Source organism: Chanos chanos, chromosome 8 (assembly GCF_902362185.1).
Source record: "Chanos chanos chromosome 8, fChaCha1.1, whole genome shotgun sequence".
Taxonomy (NCBI): Eukaryota; Metazoa; Chordata; class Actinopteri; order Gonorynchiformes; family Chanidae; genus Chanos; species Chanos chanos.
In genome coordinates, this window is record NC_044502.1 from 1,899,672 (window position 1) to 1,925,503 (window position 25,832).

Below are 25,832 nucleotides of genomic sequence, written 5' to 3' on the forward strand. Positions count from 1 at the left end.
CTGAGGCGTGTTCTTCAGCTGCTTCTCCATATTGTGTCTTTACCTACTCACGCCCACAGAGCTCACACTGTTCAGGCCCTTGTCTAGATTACTATGCAGCTGCCGTCAAAATGAGCACTTCAGATTGAGGCAGCTTTAACAAATGCACCCCACTATTCTCCACAGAGATAAACCAAATTAGAGGTTGGGGTTACACCCATGGTGATGATCAGAGTTCAGGTTAGGGTTAGGGTCAGGACCGGAGGTTAATGTACACGAGTATTTACTTGGATGAATATTTGAATGTGACTATTTATTTAGTGTAATTGTGAAACTACGGAATGGTGAAATAATACATGTATTTGATGTGTAAGTTCACAGGGTTTTCTGTTTGTTACACTGAAGGGGCAACCAAATGAAGACTCACAGACCACAAACAGAAGGTTAATATCCATTTAATGCCATTCTGGATATGACGACATGACCTGTATGGTACTGTGTTTTTTGTATTTCTGTCTTCATACATTCAGAACATGTGAACCAAAAACAGCGCGTGACACCATCACATTGATAAAGGCAGCTGTGAAAACGAGGCTAAAAGTGCACAGACGACATACTGCATGTCAGTTCCACCGTTCAAGAGTGAAAATGCATTGTTTTGGCGAGAGCGTTTTGTCTGAAGAAATCCACCGGTCAAACTCTCTCTATTTGAACGACTTTTGCTTTGATGCGACCACTAGGTGGCAGCAGATACACGAAAGTTGCGTTCGTTTGAGATCTCGGACGCTTTCCATCTCGTTATTACGAAAATAGTATATATATTTGTATATACATTTTCAGCCAAGTGGTAAATTACAACTATATTAGTATGGTGACATTTTAGAATATATAGACACGAAAGGTCTTACTGTTTTTCAAAGTAGTTAAAATATTATTAAAACTAATTAGCTTGTTAGCAAAAGGCAATCCATCACTGCGTCGGCAGTTGTTGATACATAGAATCTTTGAAAGCCAAAAAAAAACTTCCTCAGATTTTACTGATAAGTCATAAGAAGACCTGAAGATGAACCAAAGTCGCCCAACAGGGCTGGACCTTTCCCATAACCAAAGGTAAGGCACTGCTGAAATGCTCTATTCGAGGTTTACGTCAAAACGCTCGTTCAGCCTGCATGTCCTAAGCTCACTGAGGAGAAACAGTATGACGCACCTCATCAACCCTAGCACCCCTTCCCGCACCCCTACCCGCCAGCAAAGAAAAAAAACCCCTACTGTTACTGAAACATTCGCTGTAGAATATGGCTGTGTAATTCAGAGTTGGGTTGTATTGAGTTTAAGGGGTAGCACCAGCAATGTGATAAAACTATACACCCTAACAGAACCACCGTGTCAAGCTTAGCACAATATCCGTACAAAACAAAGAGAGAGAGAGAGAGAGAGAGAACTAAAAACTAAAAGATTATACTCTATTGATGCTAACGAAAATAAGCATTTAAAACCTGGAATGTTATGGTTCTCATTCATGCAAGGTTTCTTAAGGTTTTAGTTAATGCCTATTTTGTAAACTACCATTATACAGTGATGCTAAGCTATGTTCTCACAGCTACGTACACCTGTACAACACTGCTTAGAGTGAAGCTACAATAACCGAAATCTAAAACACACACGATAAAGACATACACACATTATTATAACTTGTTATGAGTTTCAAACACTGATGTTTCTTTTTTTTTTCTTTTTTTCCTTTTTTCTTTTTTTGGCTGGGTCATGGTTTGGATCCAGACCAGGGGGTGTGTTTTGAGGGTTTTGGAGAGAAGCAAGTTAAATCTGGGGGACCACAGGAGCTTCCAGCTCTGTTCCATCGAGGTACTGGCTACAGTTTGGGTCGCCCCTCACCAGAGGGGAGGTGGGGATCGGACGACCCGTGTGTGGGTTCACACACCAGCACTCTCCCCGTTGACCGTTCACAGACATCTTGCACTAAAGACACACGTGAAGAGAAATGAGAGGCGTGTGAAAATGCATCATAACAGTCTTCTTAAGACACTGTATTAACAGAGGAGCTGTTCTACCAGACACACAGATCACATAATACTCACTGTATTAACAGAAGGGCCATTCTACCTGACACACATCAAATAATACTCACTGTATTAACAGAAGGGCCATTTTACCTGACACACATCACACAATACTCACTGTATTAACAGAAGGGCCATTCTACCTGACACACATCACATACTCACTGTATTAACAGAAGAGCCATTCTACCAGACACACAGATCACAAAATACTCACTGTATTAACAGAAGGGCCATTCTACCTGACACACATCACACAATACTCACTGTATTAATGTAGCAGGAGTATACTGTATTAATGTGTAGGAGTATACTGTACCTGCTGGTTACCATTACATTAACAGATTCTACCAGGCACAGATCACAGAATACTCACTGTATTAACAGAGGGGCCACTCTACCTGACACACATCACATAATATTCACTGTATTATCAGAATGGCCATTCTACCAGACACAGATCACTTAATACTCACTGAATTAATGTATAGGGGTATACTGTACCCACTGGTTACCCTTACATTAACAGAAAGGCCATCCGACCTGACACAGATCACATAATACTCACTGGTACAGAGAAATATCAGCATGTCTTTTAGCCATTATAAGAAAAGTATATCATTGGCCTCGGATTACACTGAGCTTCCTGTGCTGCAGTGGTTCACCTGTTTGAGGTTGTACTGCCCCCTCTTGTCACAGTTGGGTATGTGCAGGGAGTAGAGATCCTCCAGGGGACCACGGTTGTCTCTGAAGGGCATTTTGGAGATTCTCTCCAGCACCTGGTCCAACTCCTGCTGGCACTGACTCTGCAGGGCCAAATGAAGAGAATGTTTTGGTCAAATCAGTCATTTTTAAAGCAGTCAGAATAACACCCACACCCACCCCCTGCATGGTGCCTGCAAGGTGAGTTCTGTTTACCAGTAGACAAAGATGATATAGAAATGACATTATATAGGTGTGTAATTTGGAATTATTCATCTACTACTGTTTAATTCAAGCACTCTGACTGACTACTGGACTGTCACACTGGCAGAAACGATCCAAAGAATTCCAAATTAATTGGACCTACATTTGAAAACTATCTGACACGTCTATTTGCCAAACACAGTTATTTAAAGCACTCTTACATCTCACTGTGTTCAATTCTATGTCCTACTGAGCAAACAAGCATAGCAATCACAGTGTGATTCTTGCCTTCATGTGAAAAATCCCATAGTTAACTGACCATTTCAGTGTTGTCATGTGATGTAGCTCCTATGCATTTCTTTAAAGCGTCTTGTCCTTAAAGAATATGAGAGACTAAAGTAACTCAGCTTCCCGCTAAAGCTGACATGTTTAATATTTTAAAATCTATAATTCCATGAAATGAATCAAAATTGGGGGGGGGGGGGGGAATGCATGAAATGCATGATGTCACTTTCTGAAAACCAACACATTTTGACAGCAGATGTGACTGTCACTCAACTCAGTGTGGTCAGAGAAAAGGAGAGATGAGGAGAGAGAAAGAGAGAGAGAGAGAGAGAGAGAGAGAGAGAGAGAGAGAAAGAGAGAGAGAGAGAGAGAGAGAGAGAGGATGTGGTTAAGCCAGTTTCCGTGGCTCAGAGACACTTGGACGATTCCTTAATGGAGTTTGGAGCCGAGTACATGTAAAAGACTGGACAGCACAGTTTTCAGTTCTGCTTATTCTCTACACATTAAATCATTAAATACCACATCATCATCCAGGCCTGTGGCCAGTGGGATGCATTAAGTCAGTGAATCTTATCAGTCACAGAGGAGAGAAGCCGCCCTGCTCTTAGACCTCGCAGTCAGCCAACACAACACATAATTATGACATATAAATATTTTACAAGCCAATGGAGATCAAGCCAGTGTGAGATATACATATTTCATTAATCATGCCGTTCAGTAACATCAAGTGCATGTTTTAGCCACCACCACTAGAGGGCAGTGCTGTATTGGAGCCAGGATTATTTTGGCAAACACTCTCATTCCCTGACGTTATGGGTCAAATGTTACATTTATATTGGGTACATAAGCCGTGGATTATGTGATCTAAGAACAATTAACATTTATTATATTAATATTATATATTATATATTATAATATATTATTGTATTATTTCCCTCAAATTCCTCTAAGATGCAAAACCCTGACTCTGTTGCTTTTCAGATGGTTCATCATTAGTAAGTGACATTCATGGTTGTCCACAGCTGCGTAATGGAAAACAGACAGCTCTCTGCCCGTTGAGGTGTGCTTAATGCACATGGGGAACGAATACCATACCATCACCTTACAACCTTCAGGATTTAACCAAAACCAGAGAACACTCGTTTAACATACTTGGAAATGGTCAGTGGGAGAAAAAAGAGAGAAAGAAAGAAAGAAAGAAAGAAAGAAAGAAAGAAAGAAAGAAAGAAAGAAAGAAACAGCAACATTAAAAGAGAATCAAACTTCAGACAGTCACTCAGGTATCTGGTATCCACTGAACCAGATATTTTGTGGTGAAATGAACTGCTAGTTCCATATCTCAACAAGCGTGATCACAAAAAAATGTGAACACGAAATTATTTAATCTCCTTTTAACAAAAAAAAAAAAACATTTAAAAATAAATAGCATTTAACTTCATACTGTATAACATTTGAATGATTGTAAACAATTTCACATATAGAGAAACCCTATTTATATACGAAAAATAAACTGACCATAGCAAAAAATACCCCCCCCCCCCCTCCCGTGCTCAGGCTTGGAGCTGATTAAACTAGTGATTCTGACTGATTTTGCCCCGTTATTGAAAACCTAACTGCCTAACCTAACTGCCTCTGTCGAACTGCCCACTGTCTAACTGCCCACTGTCGAACTGCCTCTGTCTAACTGCCTCTGTCTAACTGCCCACTGTCTAACTGCCTACTGTCTAACTGCCTAACCTAACTGCCTCTGTCTAACTGCCCACTGTCTAACTGCCTCTGTCTGACTGCCCACTGTCTAACTGCCCACTGTCTAACTGCCCACTGTCTAACTGCCTCTGTCTAACTGCCCACTGTCTAACTGCCCACTGTCTAACTGCCTCTGTCTAACTGCCCACTGTTTAACTGCCCACTGTCTAACTGCCCACTGTCTAACTGCCCACTGTCTAACTGCCTCTGTCTAACTGCCCACTGTCTAACTGCCCACTGTCTAACTGCCTCTGTCTAACTACCTCTGTCTAACTGCCCACTGTCTAACTGCCCACTGTCTAACTACCCACTGTCTAACTGCCTACTGTCTAACTGCCCACTGTCTAACTGCCCACTGTCTAACTGCCCACTGTCTAACTGCCTAACCTAACTGCCTCTGTCTAACTGCCCACTGTCTAACTGCCTCTGTCTGACTGCCCACTGTCTAACTGCCCACTGTTTAACTGCCCACTGTCTAACTGCCCACTGTCTAACTGCCCACTGTCTAACTGCCTCTGTCTAACTGCCTCTGTCTAACTGCCCACTGTCTTGGTCCTGATGCTGTTGGCCAGATGAGATGGCAGCCAGGAGAAACAGAGGATGAGGCTTAAGGCCATAGGCCTGTATAGTCTTTATTTACACTGCAAATGAAGTATAAAGTCAAACCAGAAGTGACACACATTTTTTCCACTTGTTGTTTCAAGACTAAATTAAATAAATAAGATTATTAGATTTATTAATCGACATGGCCTCACCGTATAGAGTTTCATTTTGCTGTGCTTTTCTACACTGTGGACAGGTACTTAGGTGTATTCAAAATGTGTGTTAATATGATTGCATGGACTATGATATGTTTGACATGTACCTTTATGTTAGCTTACAGGGGTTCAGACAACTTTTTGGGGTTATGTTTATGGTTAGGGTAGCACAGACTTTGCTGATGAACAACAGTAAAATTTTTTTGCATCTAAACTTGAGATGATGTGTTTGCACTTCATATCAGATCCGTTAAAACAACAACAACACCCTAACTAATGCACAGAAAACTGGTACAATAATACAAAATCTGTGTGTGTGTGTGTGTGTGTGTGTGTGTGTGTGTCTGTGTGTGTGTGTTTGTGTGTCTGTGTGTGTGTGTGTGTGTGTGTTTTAATAAATTATGACGACACAGGAGTGCTGGAGACGCTAATACAGAGAGCTCTGTCAAAGCCAAACATCAGCTGATTGGTTAGTGAACACAGCGTTCAGTTACAGCACAGAACTTATCCACCAATCTGCAGCAACGACCTACCAGCTTGGGGCGTGGCACTTTGGGGTCCTCCACTTTGTTGGACTTCATCTTGCTCTTCATTTGCTGTCTGTGTTGAAGGACAGCGCTCTCCTTGGGTCCCATCCAGGGGCTGTCTTTAGTGGGTCTCCTGATCGGAGGGATTTCGGTCAGACCCAGATCCAACGGTTCCTGCACCTCCCCTGCTCACGCAGAGAATGGGAGTGAGAGAGAGAGAGAGAGAGAGAGTCAGTGCTTCATCTCAGAAATAACTCCTATCCTCTGGCCAGTGTGGCCAGCGTGCCCCGTTTAATAAGCCTAAGGCTACACGCTGTGGTGTCGTAGGTTGTTTCAAACCGAATTTCTCAGATATCATCGGTCAAACGTCAGCTCGATACGAGACAGATCCCAGTCCAGTCCGCATGTTGCCGCCTCATAAATTCACTGTTGTCTGAAAACCAGAGACCTGCTGCTAATGGTCTCTGATGAAAGGTGGGTGGAAACCGTAGCGAGTGAGACTGTGGGTTTGGATTATTTGTAGCTGCGGGAACCAGCAGTGACGTTGGAGGAACAGAAGAACCAGCGGTGAAGAAATTTGTAATTAAAAAGCGTCGTGTGAGAAAAGCAGTATGAACTGAAAGATCGTTTACAGTCATTTACATTTCCTTCACAGACAGGGGGAGATCCACATCCACATACAGACAGATGTATTTTGAGTAATATCTTGGGCTGAATTAATGTCTCTCTTCACTTGAAAACAACAAAAAGAATTCATAAACAGAAACACGATGCCTCATTCGTGTCTGCGTCAATGTCTGTGACTTGGGACTTGCTTTTAGATGCATACACAGCAGATTTCTGCCAAGATTTCATACGTAACACTCTGAAAATGTTCATATCATTTACACTCTCCCTTTTGGATTATACTTTATCAGTACTAACATAAATCCACATTCATTCTTTGAACACAACTCTGAAAGCATTAGAAAACCGCTCACTCTTGGCAGGTAAATGCACGGCGGGTACTTTAACTCAGAAATGAACTCTGAAGTTCAGAGCAACTCCAGGAAGTTTTACACTGGGAAAGAACATTTGCATGTTTGCTGTTGAGCTTGACTCAGCACATTGCTTTGGCTCGCAGTGAGAGTGAGTCTGACGTTCCTCTTGTCCTTTCTTGCTTGTTGTTGTTTCAGTTCAACTTCCTACACTAGCGTCAAGAGCCCCAGTATAGTGAGTGAAACTGCTACGCTGGAAATCAGACTGGGACTGTCCTCCAGATGGAACTGGGCCCTCGCGCACCCAGCAGAACGCAAAGTGAGGCTGTGCTTTCTGAAGGGCTGGAGTGTACGTGCACATTTGAGATAAAACTTTTGGCTACTGACAAAGTCCTGGAAAATTAAGTGAGAGTGCTCTTTAGCTGATTGATTTCTCTAACGGGTCAATGATCTAGTGAGATTCGGCGAAAAGGCCTGAGTACACATTGACTCTCGAGGAATGACTTTTGACAGCCCTGACATGGAAAACCGTTAGGAAACAGTTGCAGGCAGAATAAACAGAACACAGCATCATACCACTTCTCTCCCTCTCTCTCTCTCTCTCTATCCTTTGTTTCTTCCCCTCTCTGTCTGCTGTTCACTCTCTATTTTTCTCTCCATCTCTTTTCTTTCTCTTTTCCTCTTCCTGTCTCTTTTCCTTTCATGCTTTGTCCTTCTGTCTCTCTGTTTTTATCTTTCTCTCTTCACCTTTCTCTCTCCTCCCTTCATTCTCTCTCTCTCTCCCTCTCTTTTCCCTGGACCTCACAAACAAACAGTGCAATCGGCTGGATCTGTTGTTTCTCCCTGCAGGCCCTTGCCGAGGTCCGAGGGTCCTCTCACAAGTGCACTGCAGGGAGAAGCAGCGGAGGAAAAACACCACTGGCCACAGTGTGCAAATAGTTTGGCGGACACAAGGTTATTTCTGTGTTACACAAGACCGAAACTTTGTGTGCCGGTCTGTAGGGAGGCCGTGTGTGTGTGTGTGTGTGTGTGTGTGTGTGCGTGTATCTGGGCCATGGAGAGGTGGACAGTGATGGAGGTGATGGTGCTGCTGGGCTGGTGGTGTTTTTTTCGGGGAGGGGGCCAGTGGGGTGGGTTAAAGGCTCGTCTCAAGATCCCACAATGACTTGAATCCCAGGCAGCGACATAAACATTTCCCCGGCAGAGCTTTCCTTTCATTCTCCCCTTCCATCACAGAAGAGGGGTGGAAATACCAAAATACTTTTGACGGCAATGAAAACACAGAGAGGAAGGATGCAGTAGGGCAGATAGGGCAGAATGGAGCTTTGTGTGAAAGGGGAAGCAGGTAAGGGGCACACACACACACACACACACACACACTCACACATTCGTTTACACACACACACACACATACACACACACACACACACAAACACTCATTTACACACACACACACACTCATTTACACACATACACACTCATTTACACACATACTCAGGCATACACAAACACACACACTCACACACTCATTTACACACACACACATACACACGCGCACACACAGGCCCACTCACAACAATGGGGATGGACACACTAAAAAAACAAAAACATTCAGTGAGGGGCGTGTCCCCGTGTTGATTTCAATGGATTAGGTTAGATTAGATTAGATTGGGTTTTATTTGATTTTCCTACTGTAGCAGCTGGAGATCTGTAAACCCTTTTATAAGCTGTGGAAGATCCTAGCAAGTCCATTTCAAAATATTTAGGAACCTTTAGTTGACTTGGAGACAACGCTGAATTGTTCTATTTAAAGAGAGCATTTCTGTGGTTTCTTTTATGGTTCAAATTGCTTCACACCATGAAATTTATTATCATTGCATCAATGGATAAACACGGTCAAAAGCTGAAGCCAGGAACAACTCCTGTCCGGTTTTAGCACGTCTCTGCAGATTTCAATGCATCTTTCTCATTTTACACACGGCTCAGAGAGTTCATCAGATCTTTACACTAAAAGCAGAATTGCTTGGTATTGTAAAACCCTTTAATGATTAAATAATTCACCTCTGTTCATATCATATCACCTCTACCATTCACCTACTGAAAGTGGTTTCATTTAGTTGGTTTATAGTGCTTGACAACACGTCTTGAAAAGAAAAGAAAAGAAAAGAAAAGAAAAGAAAAAAAGAAATCTTTCTTCACAAAATCAAAGCAGAAAAGCTAGAGAGCGTGGAATGTAAACACCGAGGAGACATCACAGTGATGTGGTTTCACAGTTTGACAGAGAAATTATTAGATTGCTTGGATTGCTTGTCGGTGTGACTTGTGCCGTCATGTAAAACAAACAGATCAGCAAAAATCCTAAAGTGCTAATTTCACTACTCCAGCCTCTTACATAGTTAAGACTTTTACCTTAAGCAGACACCAGCTCCTTCTCAGACTTTAGTGTCTTGTCACATTAACGAAATAACATGAGCTGAGCGTGGGAAGCGTGAGAACGCGTACGAACGCTTGACTCCGGTGTGACGGTGTGACGGTGTGACGGCGGTTTCCCTCTCTCCGCAGTCCCGGCCTCACACACCTGTCTCCCACGTTCAGGTCTTGGTTTACCTGGATCAGGTGTGTTTGATTAGGGTTACAGTTTGACAGGAGGCTAAATCTGATGGATAAATCTGTCCATTGTGTATAAATCTGTAGCTCTCCAGGAGGAGTGCTGGACACCCCTGACCCGGAGTGTATCTCTGTTCTAAAACACAGCACAGTTTACCATCATTAATACGGTATTACCACAAATGTAATGTTATACACCATGAGGCCACACTTAATGAAAGATAATGGACACACAAGATTTCTTTTGGCTTGTGAGAAAGTCCACAACATTTTTCAAAATAAATAAGTAAAATAAAACTCTGGGTGCCTTGCAGCAAGAGGCTGAAACAATTTGATGTGCGATTTATTATTTATCTGGTCTCTAGGGTTTTACATCAAATGAGTAACTCATTCTTTTTCAAGTTTTTGTTCAATTATTTACACATCCATTCCAGGAACTATTCCTTCAAGGCAAAATCCACTACTTAAGCTGAAAAATATGTTTGATATTTTTTCATATGAAGCACATTTAAAACAAAATCTTGTATATTTTTCCCAAACAAATTTCCAGAATTAAAAACAAACAAACAAACAAACAAAAACCTTGACAAGTGTGTACCATAGGTGGAAACACATAAGAAAACATCTGTGGGGTCTAATACCATGAGAGTTGAATTCCCACAAAACGGTGAGGGACCACATATTGTTTGTGTCCATTCTTTAATCAATGAAGCAGTCAAAAACCCTCCAGAGCAAAAATGCCCTCCACACACTAGAGATTAATGTCGAATGTTCCTGTCAGAACGACTTTTGGCTTTTCAGAAAAAAAAACAACCCCGAAAACCCTACACTTAATCTCGCAACACTCTCCTTGTCAATCACCTTTTTTTTTTTTTTTTTTTTTTTTTTTTTTGAAAAGACCCCAAAAACCTTGGTTACCTAACTCATTAGGAGGGGACATTGGTGTACATGTTCCCTTTGAAGCCGGTCTCACAGCAGGTCTGGCTGAAGTCAAATGAAATCAGGTGTGAGTGAGAGACAGGCTGTGGGGCTTTTGTTTTCCTCCATTACATAATCTCTTTCCACTCGGTGGAGAGTACATTCCTGCATCCCAGGAGGAACCTAATACTAAAGGGGCTCTCTGCGCAAAGAGGCACAGCCCTGCTGAAACACAAAGGTACAAAGCTCGGACACTTTGTCCTGCCATCCCAGCAGCAGGAAAGGGGGGCACACGCTGCCCCCAAAAGCCAAAATATTTTTCGTTTTACCCATGAGACGTTCTGTACATTTTTTTATTTTTTTATTTTTTTTTTTGACAATGTCAGAGAATGTAGAAATCTTGTATAATGAGTTGTTTTATTGTAGCGACTGATTTATGTCATTTTGTAATTGGTTTATGTAATCCTCCCTTTTTGGACTGCATCATCACCGCATTTAAATGCATGACCTAGCGTGAGCGTCTGTTAGAACATGCATCTGTTACAAGAACACTATAATGAGCCACTGATAATACATAAACATTGTGCAGGTTAAATTAGGATATTTCAAGTGTAGAATTCTGAGGCAGATCTTAGCTGCTTGGCTCTCAACCATAGGACGTGCAGTTAATTCTATGTATTCTCCAAAGTCCAAACACTCCTCTAATGTTCTGGAAAAACAGATGTACTTTTATTATCATTAGTAGGAGTAGTAGTGGTGGTAGTAGTAATTGTACCAATTTTCATGTACTATATTTCATTATTCTCATGACCAGGGCTGGTTTAGAGTTACTCTCTTGTTTCCGTCCAAAGAGCCTGATAAATCTGTTATTTCAAACAAGAATTTGGCTGAAATTTTAACCATCTCATCAAGTTAAGCAAAGCATGAACTTCAGCACATTTTCTAAAAAAAAAAAAAAAAAAATTCCCCGTAGTTTGTAAAAACTGACCATCACGCCCCATTTCCCTATCATTCTGAGCATACTCCACCTCTTGATATACGCTGCCCAGGAATATTACAGAGGAAAACAATCTAAGAATTCTGGCTCTGATCGTTCAGCAGAGTCGCTAGAACTGGTGGTCTGTTTCGCAATAAAATGATTTGGAAAGCAATAATTTGAAGGAAACTGACAGATTTTGGCACCGCATATCTAAGGTAAAGTTAGTCCGAGAGGAATCTGGGTCACCTCACTGGGCCAAGAGAGCTGTGAGAGTGTTGTAGTATAAATTAGTCTGTCACTACTGTTAAATAAATGACCAAGAAACACAAACGTTGGGCTCAAACGTTCGTTTCCATTTCTTGTGTCACTGAGGTATTGTTACGGTGCTCTGCTTCCTGTTTTTAAAAAAAAAAAATGTCTTGAAACGCGAGTCTAAAACATGATGTTTTTGGGTTAATGCTCAGAGTTGATAAAAGGAAAAAAAGAGAGAAGGAGGGTGAGAGAGAGAGAAAAGGAGGGAGAGAGAAAGTGAGGGAGAGAGAGAGAAGGAGAAAAAGAAATCCAAACGGAATTCCATTCCAGCTCCTACCATTACATTATACACTTTTACAGCTCCCCTCCTGCGTTCCCTCATCTTCATCCACAACCAGACTTTGGTCTGTGGAAGGACAAAACTGAGGAATTTCTTACTTCAGGAGAATATGTTACCACAACAGATATTGATCTGTACATAGCTTATATTCAGGGAGCTTTTGTTGGACTTATGAATGTTAAGACTATTCAATGAAAAACTGAGCAGGAAATTATCCATTAAATTCAGCCAATCATCTCCATATGTTTGTGGTTGTGGAGATGATCGTCATATTACGTTTAATACTGAGGGATATAATGATGAAGCAAGTTCTCAATCTGAAGAACAGAATAGTGGCTTGACACCTCTTAAAACATCAGTAATGTATTGTGAAAAGCTATTTTGAATCCACAGCATCCCAGCTAGTGGTGATAACATGTCATTCGGCAAACAGTATAACTTTACAACTCACGAGATGTTTATTGGCGAATATTTGAAGACCATTTTGTATGTTTGCTGGTACCAAACAATCCAGGCAGTTAATCTCCAGAACAACAAGCAATGGAGAAAGGGAAGATTCACACAGAATACAAAACTATAAGGACAGCCAGCGGAATAAGAAGCACAAACCAGGCCTTTCAACATCCTAAGAAACTCAGAGGTTCAGTTTTCCCGGAGCTTTGTTTTTCCATTACTCTTACTTACATCTACTGAATGGAAACAACCCCAAGGATGCTCTGATGAATGCTGGCATGGCTATGTGTGTGTGTGTGTGTGTGTGTGTGTGTGTGTGTTTGTCTGTGAGAGAGAGAGAGAGAGAGAGAGAGAGGGAGAGAACTAGGAGCAGTAGCATATTACATAGAGTTGGGCCCAGAAACTTAATCACAAACATCTTCTTTGGCATCATTCGATCAATTGTGCAACCTCACCATACAGTAGTGCTTGAAAACCTTAATAACGAAAGACAGGGAAAGTGGTGTTAAAGGTACACCTACTGTTTCAAATAAACACCTGAAACATTTCTAGAGACGTTTTAAAAGGTAGTCTTTAAACACAAGATAACACAAGCTTTATTTAGAAACACGTGTGTCCTGACATTTTCTGCAAATGAGCTACTGTTTTCTGTTGACAGTGTATGCACTTTGAAACGTGTCTGGAGAGCAGCCGGCTATGGTGACGGCAACGTCTGAATTCTCCTTCTTGGCCTTCAAAAAGACATGCTGAGCAAAAGTTTTCCTCTTTGTCTCAGAACGAAGATGATAATCAGCTGGGTGGAGAACAGCAATGGAAAGTACAAGATCGGGATCCGTTCCACTGACTCAAACTCTAATTCAGTATCCTTTTTTTTTTTTTTTTTTTTTTTTTTTTCCTCAAGGTGGTGAAGCTGATGAATTCTGATTCGTTCCAGAGCAAAATAAACATGAATGTGAACATGCTCGGGGATTCCTGTTCCGCTCCACAACACAACAGCGTTCTTTACGCTGCAGAGGTAAGCCAGGGCAGGTCCTTACATGAAAGCATGACACAGACGTTCCTTCCAGTGGCAATTAAGGTCCTGTGAGAGACCTTTTAAGGGAGGGACGAAAACCGGAAGCAAGTCAGGACATATCTGACCTTATGTGGTTCTACCGTGGAAATTGGGTCAAATTCTGAACTCTCTCTAGTACTCTCTCTGTCTGTCTCTCTGTCTTTCTGTCTCTCTCTCTCCTCTGGATCTGACACTGTGTTCTCAGGATCCTGTGAATACCTTTATACCCACAAAATAACCAGGCGTACAGCCCTGTTTGACTCAGATGATTTGCAGGAAAGAAAGTTTCGTAATATGCATTCTCACCACCGCGACTCCCGTGAGTGTCGTTAGGAAAAAGGTGATACTTCAGATGATAGGAAAGATGCATATTGAGAGTTTAATTTAGGACGAAGACAGAAGGAAAAAACCATCCTCTATATCTGGCAGTTGACAGACAGGCTCGTTTATGATTCATTCGTTCCCACTCTGTGCAATAGCGCTATCTTCGCAAATCCATTGAACTCCAACAATATGGTCTGCACACCAACCCTGCCCCCTCTTTTCTTTTGCTTCCCCACTGGCCACACTCAAGCTCAATAACATTTCTGACATTGTTTGTGTTATCTCCAAGCTGTTGCAGGGGGAGAGAAAGTTTATTCTGGAGCCCGGAGCGGTAAGATTCTTGGCATCCGATTTGCCGATTCGCCCCGGGGAATGGCAGCCGTTAACCCGCTTCAGCGGAGGCAAGGGGATTAGTTTGGTCTATTTCGGTCCGGCGAGTACCGTCTCCACAGCCCTGTAGGTATAGCTCGCTAAGCGGCTCGTTTATTTTCGAGTCCATAGTCAGGTGGTGAGGGCTTTATGGGGCCGTCTTTTCCCCCCCCAAGAGCCGTGGTGGGTGTCAAAATCACTGTCCACGTTTTACAGAGATGAACCCCCTCTGGAGAGACCCGTTCCACATTTTGGCACCGGTCCCCGAATTTTTCAGTCAGCCAGTGTGCAAGATGTATTCTATTTTTCAGTCATTCCGTCGAAAAGTTCGGTTTTTTTTCCATTTTATGTACAGCATATTATCAACAGCATCTAACATTTTAATTTATCTACGCAACTCAGTCGTAAAGAAGGCCTGAGGTAACCTAATTCTTAGACAGATTACGAATGAACAAAAACATTGTCCAGTAAGAAGGTTGCCAAAACTAGGGTAGCCTACTGGTAATGCTTAAGCTGCAGTTACATTGTTTATTCCATTTGTAACGTTTGAGTTTAAATACGCATTAAATGTGTTTCTACATCACCGATTACAGAATTAAACATTGTTTTATTATAATACCCAGACCCTGTAGGGCTTTGCCTGGCTTGTCATTCGCAGGAAGCACCCCCCCCCCCCCCCCCCCTCCTCTCGTGAAGCCAAACATTCCTCTCAAAAGGAGCGGCAGCAGTTCGGCAGGGATTCTTTCTAAAACGCGCTCGGACCCATCCGCTGACCTGCCTGCTCGTGTGAAAGATTTACAGGAGACTCAGGACAAAGCCCAAAGTCCGCTTTGCTAATCATTGTCACACTGCATTGAGTACCTCTTCCCCTTCCAATAGAAACGCGAGAGGATACACACATTGCAACATTTTCGGATGCAAACATAAGGTTTTATTGGGCACTGACGTCAAAGAACATTGATTCTCGATAAAGGGGGAAACTTTCTTGAAATACTTACCTCAAGAACAATGTGAAATGTTTATGTACAATAACCGCCCCCCCCCCCCCAAAAAAAATCCCTCACAGATACACGGACTCACACGCGCGCGCACGCATGCACGCACACACACACACACACACAACTAGCTGCAGCATTCGTGGATGCTACTGCCCAGTTACTTCGCTGCTTATCAGAATTCTTTATCAAGACTGGAGCTTTGACACTTTTTTTAATTGCAGTGTTGGAGTTTTTGCGCAATACAGTTTGCACATTCAGAGAACAAGTTGCGCGGCCCATGGGTGGGCAAAACCAGCGCTGCCAAGTTCGCTTTAATGATTTAAAAATGCAGCTCATTAATTTCATTTTTATCATAACACTTTGAATATTTTTCTGTGCATAAAAAGCAAGGATTTTCTGCGCATACGTCAATACCGTAAATTAAAGTGTGAAACTATTACTGTGCAAACATTTTTCATATGATGCCGCAATTTCGTACACCCACAGCAACAGAGAAGAACCATACAGTAAATGAAGGCTATGCACATCTGTGAATTGTTGCACGGGCGCGTATTGCCCACGATAACTTACCACTGACTTCCCGATGTTCCAAGCTTCCCGCTGCCTCCACGTCCACTTTATGTCCGCATCGCCCAAGTCCCTGAACCAGCTGCTCCAGAGGCAAGTCTGAATCTGGCTTAGGGTAACAACGCAGACCACTGGAGCATCTCGGTGTATAAACGCCGCACAACTCGCCCTCCTGCCGGGCACACACCGGACAGCAACCGCAGCCCGGTTCCCGCACTATCTCCGCACAAGTCTCCGTCAGCTTCGGGCAAGCTGCCTGGCGCTCGGCGGTGCAGCTTGGACAACGAAACACCATCTCAGTAAGGACGGCTCCTGGAAGGGCCAGTAATGTTAGCAGCAGACTGCAGCCCACGTATGATACCATCTTATCAGCGAGTCCAAAAAACAGTGGTGGTGAACGGCGCTTTGCTGCTGCTGCAACTACAGGTAAGGCAGAGAAATTGTGCATGCGAACAGGTGAAGGCTAACTGGAGTTCTTCAGGGTCCTATGAACGCTCATATTCCTCTGACATCATAGCAGATGACAAGCGCGAGCTGCAGCTTTGTCAAATGTGAAAACTCGACAGACCGTACTGCCAACAATTTGATCTACCCTATCTGTCAGTCTGTGTTTATGCGCAATGATCTGTATTTTAATGTTTTATGATGTTTCATGTGTATCATTAATGTAACATGTTGTAATAGAATGTTGACTGTGAAACGAAAAACCGCATTAAAAAAAATCCAATTCGCCTTCAGGACTTGTTCTCTGTTACATGCGTAGGTGGAAATAATTGTAAGCAATATTGGCAACCGCATGACACCGGCACTGTGAAGCAGTTCCTCCGGTTTATTGGGAAAAATTGTACTTTTCTCAGCATGCCACTCTCTTCTGCTTTTTTCCCCCACCCAAATTAAAGAAACGTGTGCAAGGCATTTCGCATTTTGGTCTGACGGGTGATCAGAAAGAATATCGTATGAACACAACACATTTACAGAATTTTATGTAGCATTACACGAAATCAAGAAAGCCACTTGTCAGGCACTTTGCTCATGTGTTTCCCCCTCATGTACAGAAATTGCTCTCCCACTGAAAGTTAACATTCAGCTCTGCAGTAGATCAGTATGTAGCATTATGGTGAAGTAAGGTTCCACACTGGCAATGATCGTTTAAGCAACACGTAATGTAATGCAGCTACAGTCAAATTCTTCCTTCGTTTTTCAGTTGCCTGTTGATTAGCGCAATGACTTGGCTTGCCCAGACCCATCAGCCAAACAAGCCCCCATTAACCCGCCTGGAGTCTGCACTTGGTTGCCTCGGAGACTAATCGCTGTTTATTTAAGATCACCAGTATAGCAGCTCCATACGGAACCGCTGGTTGCATCGGCAGTTAAGGAGATGTAAAACGAGGATTATTTTATTTGTGGGTGCCCTCTGATTTTGTGGCATTTTTACCTGTTTACGGTTGTCAGCAGGTTTCGTCCTGGAGAGTTCAGAGGAGAAAGGAGACTTTTGAAATTGCCAGTTCTTGGGGGCCGTCTTGATGAAGCGGAGATGTTTGTACAGGACCTCATATGTCATTTTAAAAAAAGTAACAGCTGTAGCCTCGACCCGCAGTCTTATAAACATCGCCTGTACCTCAGGTTTGTACAGTGTGTGGGTACCTTCTAGGATGCTTGGGATACAAGCCATAATACCCCTCGTTGGTGAAGTGTAATTCCCATCAAGGACAGTACTGTGTAAATAAGGCAAATGAATTATGCCTTAACATATCCTAAGACAGCAGAGCAGTATGCTGTACGTCCATTCTGTTTGCCAGCTGGGTGGGCGCGTACGTCTGGATAAGTTTGGCCAGTTCGAATTTATATACTGTATATGGGCAGAATATATGGGCACAGTCAGCTTTCGGTGTTCTTTATAATGTGTATCTCAATATACACCATATTAAAAAGACTTAAAAGTTTACCCCCCCCCCCATATCATATATATATATACACATAGCCTATGTTTGTGTGTGTGTGTGTGTGTGTGTGTCTGAATATCCTGCACTGTAGGTTTGTTTAATTTAATCTGAATCTTTAATCTAAACAATATATAAGTAAACTGTCTGAAAGGGAGTTACTTTCTCACTCCCCACTACATTTTACTGAGTGTTATTTGGAGTGTTCGACATGGCTTTTAAATCTAACGGAAGTTTATCCATCATGTTACCACTGCTTGCTCTTCCTTTGTTTTGAAAACCAGTGTAAATTGCACTGGCTCCGTTTCAGTAATGGAAATTTATCTTGGAAAATACAGCTGGAGGGAGCCTTTTGTTTTCATGATTTGAGGACATGATTACTCATGCTGTTCTGTCGATGCCCTTCACTGAAAACGTCAAAATATTGTTTTTCAAAGTTCAGAGCAAATAACCGTAGTGACAGAGTGTGTTTGGCCGTATCTGAATGTAGGAGGCTTTTCGGTATGCTGCCTAGCAACGGACAGGAATGACTGAAGACATCTGCCGCAGCTTTTGACGGGTGCACAATGTTTTCTGAGCTTCTTAAAAACAGAGTCCCGTCAAAACAGGTACATGATTCAAGAAATCCGCCTACTGTGAGAAACAATAGTTGTATGGAAGTGACGGTGTTTATTAAATATGGGCATTTATTCAAATATTCAGAAACAATATTCATCTGAAAGAATTCAAATACCAGTAGGATCAGAATGTGAAATGAACGTAAAATTGAGGAAACTTTAATTAACCAATTTAATATTCAATATCCAATATATTACTGTATATTACATTTTAATAGACTTAGTATATTACTGTACGTGTAGCCTATTCACCAAAAACGCCCTATATGCAGTCTGATTCTCTGAAAAAATTGCCTTTTGCCAGGTTCACACGACCGTGTTGTATCGTAGTTGAGTTCGAAGTTCCCTCGTGCCGCTGTTGTGTGACGTACATAGGCTATTGGATGTTACCTTTACTCCTACAAGTTGTTATAAGAACGAATTTTCGTTCTATCGTCTGATGCAACCAACAAAAGGGCAGAAAATAAGTTGCGAAGACCTTATACGTAGATTTGTAGTTCTCTCTCTCACTTTCTCAGTCGAGATACCTTTTTGTCAAGAATGTTAGCAGCAGGGATGTTATAAGACATTCATAGGTCATTCAGAAAAGGCTCCATCTATTGGCCAATCGAGCGATGCTTTTTCTTCTTTCATTGAACTTTAGTTTTGGGAAATGCTATCTATCTTCACTATACACGTTATTTTTCAAGCAACCGTCCATTTGTTGTTAAAATAATGCTATCTACAAATTCACTTAAGCATGTCATTATTCCCTTGAAATTTTCGATAGTTTTCATCAGTACGACTGTAACACGCCTTTGTGTGTGTGTGTGTGTGTGTGTGTGTGTGTGTGTGTGTGTGCGTGTGTGTGTGTGTGCGTGCGTGCGTGTGCGTGTCGCACACACTCGTCTATTAAATGTAGTTTTTTACAGTGAACGCCAGAGGTCACTCAATCCTTAGGAACTCCTTGTTTCAGTTTGGTACGTCAAGGCCACCGTATGCAACCCTTTCAGAAATGGTTTCACATGACAGAATCTGAAGAACATAAACATAAGGAAGAGAGTGAAGTTATGGATTAGCTCATGTTATGAATTACATGACTTCTGAACTGACCAAAGGATTTGGACAGATTGTTCTCCGGGACTACATGTTCGGTGGCACATAAGGTAACTTTTGTCAGTGTTTCAGGAAAATACTTGATTTAGCCAAAGTTAGCCGACAACTAATAGGAATTATTAATAGCCGTTTTGCTAACCTCCAACCTTGGCAGCTAATGTTGCTGAATTTTCTCTCTGTCTAAGCGAACGACAGTATCTTTAGGCAATATTTTCAAATGAACGTGCAAATATTGGCGTTAGGTTTATCACACTTCGCAGTCTAACCGTTTCACCAGAGGTAGCTAGATAGAATGATGTGTTGTGATTAAAGAGGCCACAAAGTGATTTCACACCAAGTTCAGTTATCATTGACTGTACCCAGTTACAGGAGCTTTGCCAGCTATGCTGTGCCCAAACATTACGGGCCAAAGCAAGTAGGCACGAAATCCACCAGCTGGCGGACCAGTTAGCCAGTTTAGAACAGTCAGCTACAGTATATAACTGTAGTCGTTAGTTTGGACTCTCAGCTTGACAGCAAGAACAAGGATTGCAGTATGGTAGTTCCGTTCTACGCATAAGGCCAAAGCTCACGTTTCGACGAAGAGATGATTTACAAAGACACCTAGTTCACACGAAACAAAATAAACCAGGTACCTTGAACTTCAGACATGGTTCTAGTATGTCTCAGTTTGTCCCATGTGTCAGATCCTTTGTGTCTTTTTTCCTGCAGTGATGAATACACGCAATTCATATTCATACACACACGTATATGGAGGACAAATCCTGCCATGATTTTATACAGCTACTACCTGTAGTTTAACATAAATGTCTAAGTTTATACAGAGGATGTATATGTTCATATAAGAGACTTCATTGATCTCTCTGAATAAACAGGCATATAACCTGTATGTTTATTTATATATTTCCAAATTATCTGTATATTTATGTATTTTAACTTGTGTGTCTATTCCTATTATTCACACATATCCTTATTTCTGTACTTCTTCCTGTCGTATGTTAATGAGATGATCTGGTCACTGGTCATTGGCTTGTCTGATGTTTGTGGGGTAAATTACACAAGTCCCAGTGAACTGTGCATATCAGTTATCAGCTGTGTGTTAGTTAGTGTTCTGGGGACAAGCTGGATGCCCAGGCTCAGTCACCTTACAGGACACATGTGTCTACAATGGTACGCTCTCTGTAGAATACAAAAACTGTGCTACTAACTCTACAACAGTTCATACAGCATGAACACACAGATTTATGGTACAAGACAACAATTTATTACATGATCTTTTTGCTTTTGCGGTCTAAAATCTTATAAGTTATATGTGTGTTTGCCTTCTTTATAGTCAGTCTATGGAGTCGTTACACGCTGCCTACATTCTACCCAGAAAACTCTCTCCAGCGTTCCCTCTTAAGTGAAATGATGTGACCGTTCGTTTTCATTTCTCCCCAAAAATACCCAAATTTCCTTCTTTTCTTTTCTTTCTTCTTTTTTTCAATTGCAATTCAGCAACAGTTCCTCAGAGAACACAGCCTTCTAATGCGCTTGCTCTGACCACTTCTCCTTAATGGGGGAAGTCCTGCAGGACAGGCTGTCATAGACAGGCTATCAAGGACAGGCTGTCACGGACAGGCTATCACGGACAGGCTGTCACGGACAGGCTATCACGGACAGGCTATCACGGACAGGCTGTCACAGACAGGCTGTCACAGACAAGCTATCACAGGACAGGCTATCACAGGCAGGCTGTCACAGACAGGCTATCACAGACATTGTGCATCATTTTCTCTTCTGGTTTGATGTGGTCTGTGGTGTGGACATTCTTCCTCTGACCTTTTGCCTGTTTTCTATTTGACATGAAACTGGTTTTTCAGTTGTTTTTGAACATGCTCTTGAAATGGTTTTGTCACATAAACGTGTCAGAGATCTGTGTCTCTGACAAATTTATGTCACAGAATTTTTTCTGTTTTGTAAGAGATTTATCTGCTTCTGCATTCATGTATCTGTTTTCACATTTTCTGTTTTTATTTATATTCATTGATCTGCAGATTTAATCCTTTATGCATGCATTACACACCAGTTTGGCTCCTTTAACAGATGCTGGTGGACAAAAACTACATGTGATTTGGTTGGTTAGCTAACATAAAACAGATAGATAGATAGATAGATAGATAGATAGATAGATAGATAGATAGATAGATAGTGTAACAGTGCCAGATATCAATAGGATATGTAGTACATTCAGTCTCTGTGTATGGATCTGAATTGTATCCAGTGTGGTCACATGGGCTCAGTTCAGAGCAGGTCCTGATCCAGTCTGGTCACATGGGTTCAGTTCAGAGCAGGTCCTGATCCAGTCTGGTCACATGGGTTCAGTTCAGAGCAGGTCCTGATCCAGTCTGGTCACATGGGTTCAGTTCAGAGCAGGTCCTTATCCAGTCTGGTCACATGGGTTTAGTTCAGAGCAGGTCCTGATCCAGTCTGGTCACATGGGCTCAGTTCAGAGCAGGTCCTGATCCAGTCTGGTCACATGGGTTCAGTTCAGAGCAGGTCCTGATCCAGTCTGGTCACATGGGTTCAGTTCAGAGAAGGTGCTATGACATCACTCTTTTTTGTTTTTATTTTCTCAGGATGTCTGTAAGCCCAGGAGGCCCCTCTACCCTTGTGCACAGCCTCGCCACGTTGCTAAGGAACAACGGTAACGTTGACCAATCACATTCTCACAGCACTCAATGCTTTTAATAAAGACTGTCAGTATCCTGGTCATCAGTGTATGTTAATTCATGCTTTTTTTACATGGAATGTTTCATATAGTGTAGTGCCACAAATTTAATAACAATACTCAGGACAGGGCCCTTTGCATAAACACACACAAATATACAGTGCAACACCATGTCAATGTAATCTCAGTCTAGCTCCATTTAGTGAACGCTGTTATACTGTCTGTGACCAGTCAGTTTGTCGGTTTGTTTGTCGTTGACATTTGCAGGTGACTCTGTGTCGTTTGTTTTTGTCGTTGACGTTTGCAGGTGACTCTGTGTTGGATGGTACGAGTACTCTAACTCTCCAGGTGAGTTACCTGCAGCACCTGACCCAGCTCTTCGAACAGCACCTGCTCTCGCGGACTCACCAGCACGGATTCCTGGCCCTCCCCTCCCACCCGGCCGACACCACCTCACTCCTGCAAGTCCAGTTCCTCTTCGACATACTGCAGAAGGCCATCTCTGTGAAGGTAGGTCATTTCAGCCTGGAACAGCACTGTCAGACTCCGCCCAGGCCTGGAACAGCACGCTTAGACTCTGCCCAGGCCTGGAACAGCATGCTTAGACTCCGCCCAGGCCTGGAACAGCACGCTTAGACTCTGCCCAGGCCTGGAACAGCAGGGTTAGACTCCACCCAGGCCTGGAACAGCACGCTTAGACTCCGCCCAGGCCTGGAACAGCACTGTCAGACTCCACCCAGGCCTGGAGCAGCACGCTTAGACTCCGCCCAGGCCTGGAACAGCAGGGTTAGACTCCGCCCAGGCCTGGAACAGCAGGGTTAGACTCTGCCTAGGCCTGGAACAGCACCAATGCTCCAGAGAAAATTAAGCGGCTGAAATTAACATTTTCCATTTGAGATTAACTTACTACTTTTAAGTAAAGGATGCATAACATTTTAGGGATTTGTAAAAAGTCAGGTTTTACTATGGTTCGGTCAAGAAATTCTGAGTGATTTAAAAAGTTCAGTTATATCTGTCATGTTTATGAGTTGGTCATTCAAATGAAACATGCTCTCTCACAATTTGATCTCAGTGCTCTATAGCCAACTGGCATTACTTCCATTCTCATTCACAGTCAAGACTTTACTTTTGAATACATATCTCTTTATTTGAGATGAATTAAACAATTGATAATATGGATGTATCTATTTCACATCACCGTTTAGCTGTATTTCCTAGAGAGTAAAATAAGAGTTAAATGCAGGAGCCTCTAGATGGCGCTGTTGTCTTTCATGCCATGTCTATGTGTTTATTTTTTTATTTTTTTGTGAAACTCAGCTTATAAACCCACCTGGCTCCAGGCTTCAGTCTGTGGTGACAATCTTCCCCTTCAAATCTCTCAAGCGTTTAGAGGTATGAACACTCATTTTCATTTTCATCTTCATGGTCCCACCGTAGCATCACAGTTCATTAGAGCAGCCTGATCCTCTCTGAACATCAGCTAAACTCCATCAGCCCCCAGACCAGTCATTTACACTGCCTTAAAAGCATCACATTCCATTAGCAGATTATGGTAAATCCTATTTGGTTGTTCCTCTGAGTTAAAATCAACATTTTTACGTTGATGTTCCTCTGAAGATCAGATGTGAAATTACTACAGGTTATTGAAATGATAGATTTCTAATTCAGTTTGCCGCCTAGTTAAATGTGGCATCCAAGCTGAGTGGAGATGTCACCAAAATACATACAGTGTTACAGTGCTGTCTCACGTTTGTCTCTGTGTTCTTCTCTTTATCTGCCTGTCTTTCTCTCTGTGTGTGCCTGTCTGTGTGTCTGCCTGTCTCTCTCGTGTCCCTTAGCTAAAGCGTATTCCTCCTCACTGTCTGGAGGGTTTGCGGGGTGTCTACTCCCAACTGGAGGTCTTCACATGTTCCAGAAGTCTCACTTCACTGGAGGTACGGCCACATGACACACAGCACAGATACAGTAACCGGAATCAGACTCAGGGCACAAGTGTTTTGCCAAATACATACAACACAAAGTGTCTGCTATTAGTGTCATCACTCCCAGAGCAAATGACTGTTTGAAAAAGAGATGTGAAATACACTGACAGATGATGCTCTGATGTCATACTGAATTATAAATGTGTGTGTATGTGTGTGTGTGTGTGTGTGTGTATGTGTGTGTGTGTGTGTGTGCGCGCGTGCGTGCGTGCGTGCGTGTGTGTGCGCGCGCGCGTGTGTGTGTGTGTGTATGTGTGTGTGTGTGTGTGTGTGTGTGTGTGTGTGTGTGTGTGTGTGTGTGTATGTGTGTGTTTGTGTGTGCCCGACCCGTGCTCGGCAGGAGCTGCTCTCTATGTGCGGAGGAGATCTGAGCTCCGCTCTGCCTTGGTTGGAGCTCCACACCCTGAACTTCAGCTACAACTCCATCAGCTGCCTGGACGAGTCTCTGGTCAGTTCCTTTGTCCTGTTAGCCCACCCAGAGTGAGAGTCAGACAGCACAGGAGAGAGAGAGAGAGAGAGAGAGAGAGAGAGTGGGTAGACAGACAGAGAGAAAGAGAGAGAGAGGGTGAGTGGGTAGACAGAGAGACAGAGAGAGAGAGAGAGAGAGAGAGAGAGTGAGTGGGTAGACAGACAGAGAGAGAGAGAGAGAGAGAGAGTGGGTAGACAGACAGAGAGAGAGAGAGAGAGCGTGCGCGGTCTGTGGTTAGAGATAGCATAGGTTTGTATCTGCAGTACTATCTGTTTGAATTCCAGCATAGGCATTACTGGTGAAAGGGGACAGAACTGGTTTTAAACTGTAACTGAAAGACTCCAGCATTACTGTGTTGCAGTGTTGACCCTATGTGGAAATGACAGTTTTGCTTATTCCTGTGGTGGTGTTTGAGTGTGATCTCATTACCTGTCAGTCACTGAATCTTGCTGTCGTAGGTGAACCGTGTGTTACCGTATGTTCACTGACGGGATGTGTTTTATGGTTCCAGAGCTTGCTGAACGTGCTGAGGTCGCTCGATCTGAGTCACAATAAGATTCAGGACTGCGCTGAGTTTCTAAAGGTGCAGTGTGTTTTTGATCAGATGTCTATAACCACTACAGTCTTTCTTTTCAAATGTCTCCCCCCCCCATCGCTGTCTCCTCCACGGTGTGGTTTTGGTTCATGTCTCTGTCTCTGTCTGATACACAACAAACACACGCCCCACCTTGGCTTTCATCTCTCTCTCTTTTTTCTCCCTCCTCCCTGAAAAAGAAAACATTTATCTTTTCCTTCTCCTCCACACACCTATGCAAAGAATCTCAAAGCCAAACAGTTCCCATCTGAAGTCAACCCAGACTTAAAATACCCCCCCCCACTCCAAAACAAGATAGGTTATCTCT

At 42.7% G+C, this 25,832-nt stretch overlaps 2 protein-coding genes across 2 annotated transcripts in view; one reads left to right on the forward strand and one right to left on the reverse strand.

The window, feature by feature from the left end:
* Positions 1-418: 418 nt before the first annotated feature.
* On the reverse strand, positions 419-16,572 carry igfbp2a (insulin-like growth factor binding protein 2a). The gene is made up of 4 exons (XM_030783374.1): positions 16,121-16,572; positions 6,286-6,464; positions 2,723-2,863; positions 419-1,956 (listed from the first exon to the last, which is right to left on the reverse strand). The coding sequence occupies exons 1-4, from the start codon at positions 16,563-16,565 to the stop codon at positions 1,798-1,800; spliced, it is 924 nt and encodes a 307-aa protein (XP_030639234.1). The 5' UTR covers positions 16,566-16,572; the 3' UTR covers positions 419-1,797.
* A 3,163-nt stretch (positions 16,573-19,735) lies between these two features.
* The window catches only part of stk11ip (serine/threonine kinase 11 interacting protein), a 39,716-nt gene continuing 33,619 nt past the window's right edge, over positions 19,736-25,832 (forward strand). Inside the window, 7 exon segments of the mRNA XM_030783373.1 lie at positions 19,736-19,819; positions 22,388-22,455; positions 22,787-22,989; positions 23,797-23,871; positions 24,318-24,413; positions 24,802-24,909; positions 25,442-25,513. Of these exon segments, the coding sequence (XP_030639233.1) occupies positions 22,389-22,455; positions 22,787-22,989; positions 23,797-23,871; positions 24,318-24,413; positions 24,802-24,909; positions 25,442-25,513 (621 nt within the window). The 5' untranslated portion in view covers positions 19,736-19,819; position 22,388.

Coding starts and splice junctions, on each gene's coding strand:
- igfbp2a (XM_030783374.1), bottom strand. CDS start 16,565: ATGCACAATTTCTCTGCCTTACCTGTAGTTGCAGCAGCAGCAAAGCGC. Junction 6,465..16,120: donor GGAACATCGGGAAGTCAGTG/GTAAGTTATCGT, acceptor CTGCGTGAGCAG/GGGAGGTGCAGGAACCGTTG. Junction 2,864..6,285: donor AAGTGCCACGCCCCAAGCTG/GTAGGTCGTTGC, acceptor TTGGCCCTGCAG/AGTCAGTGCCAGCAGGAGTT.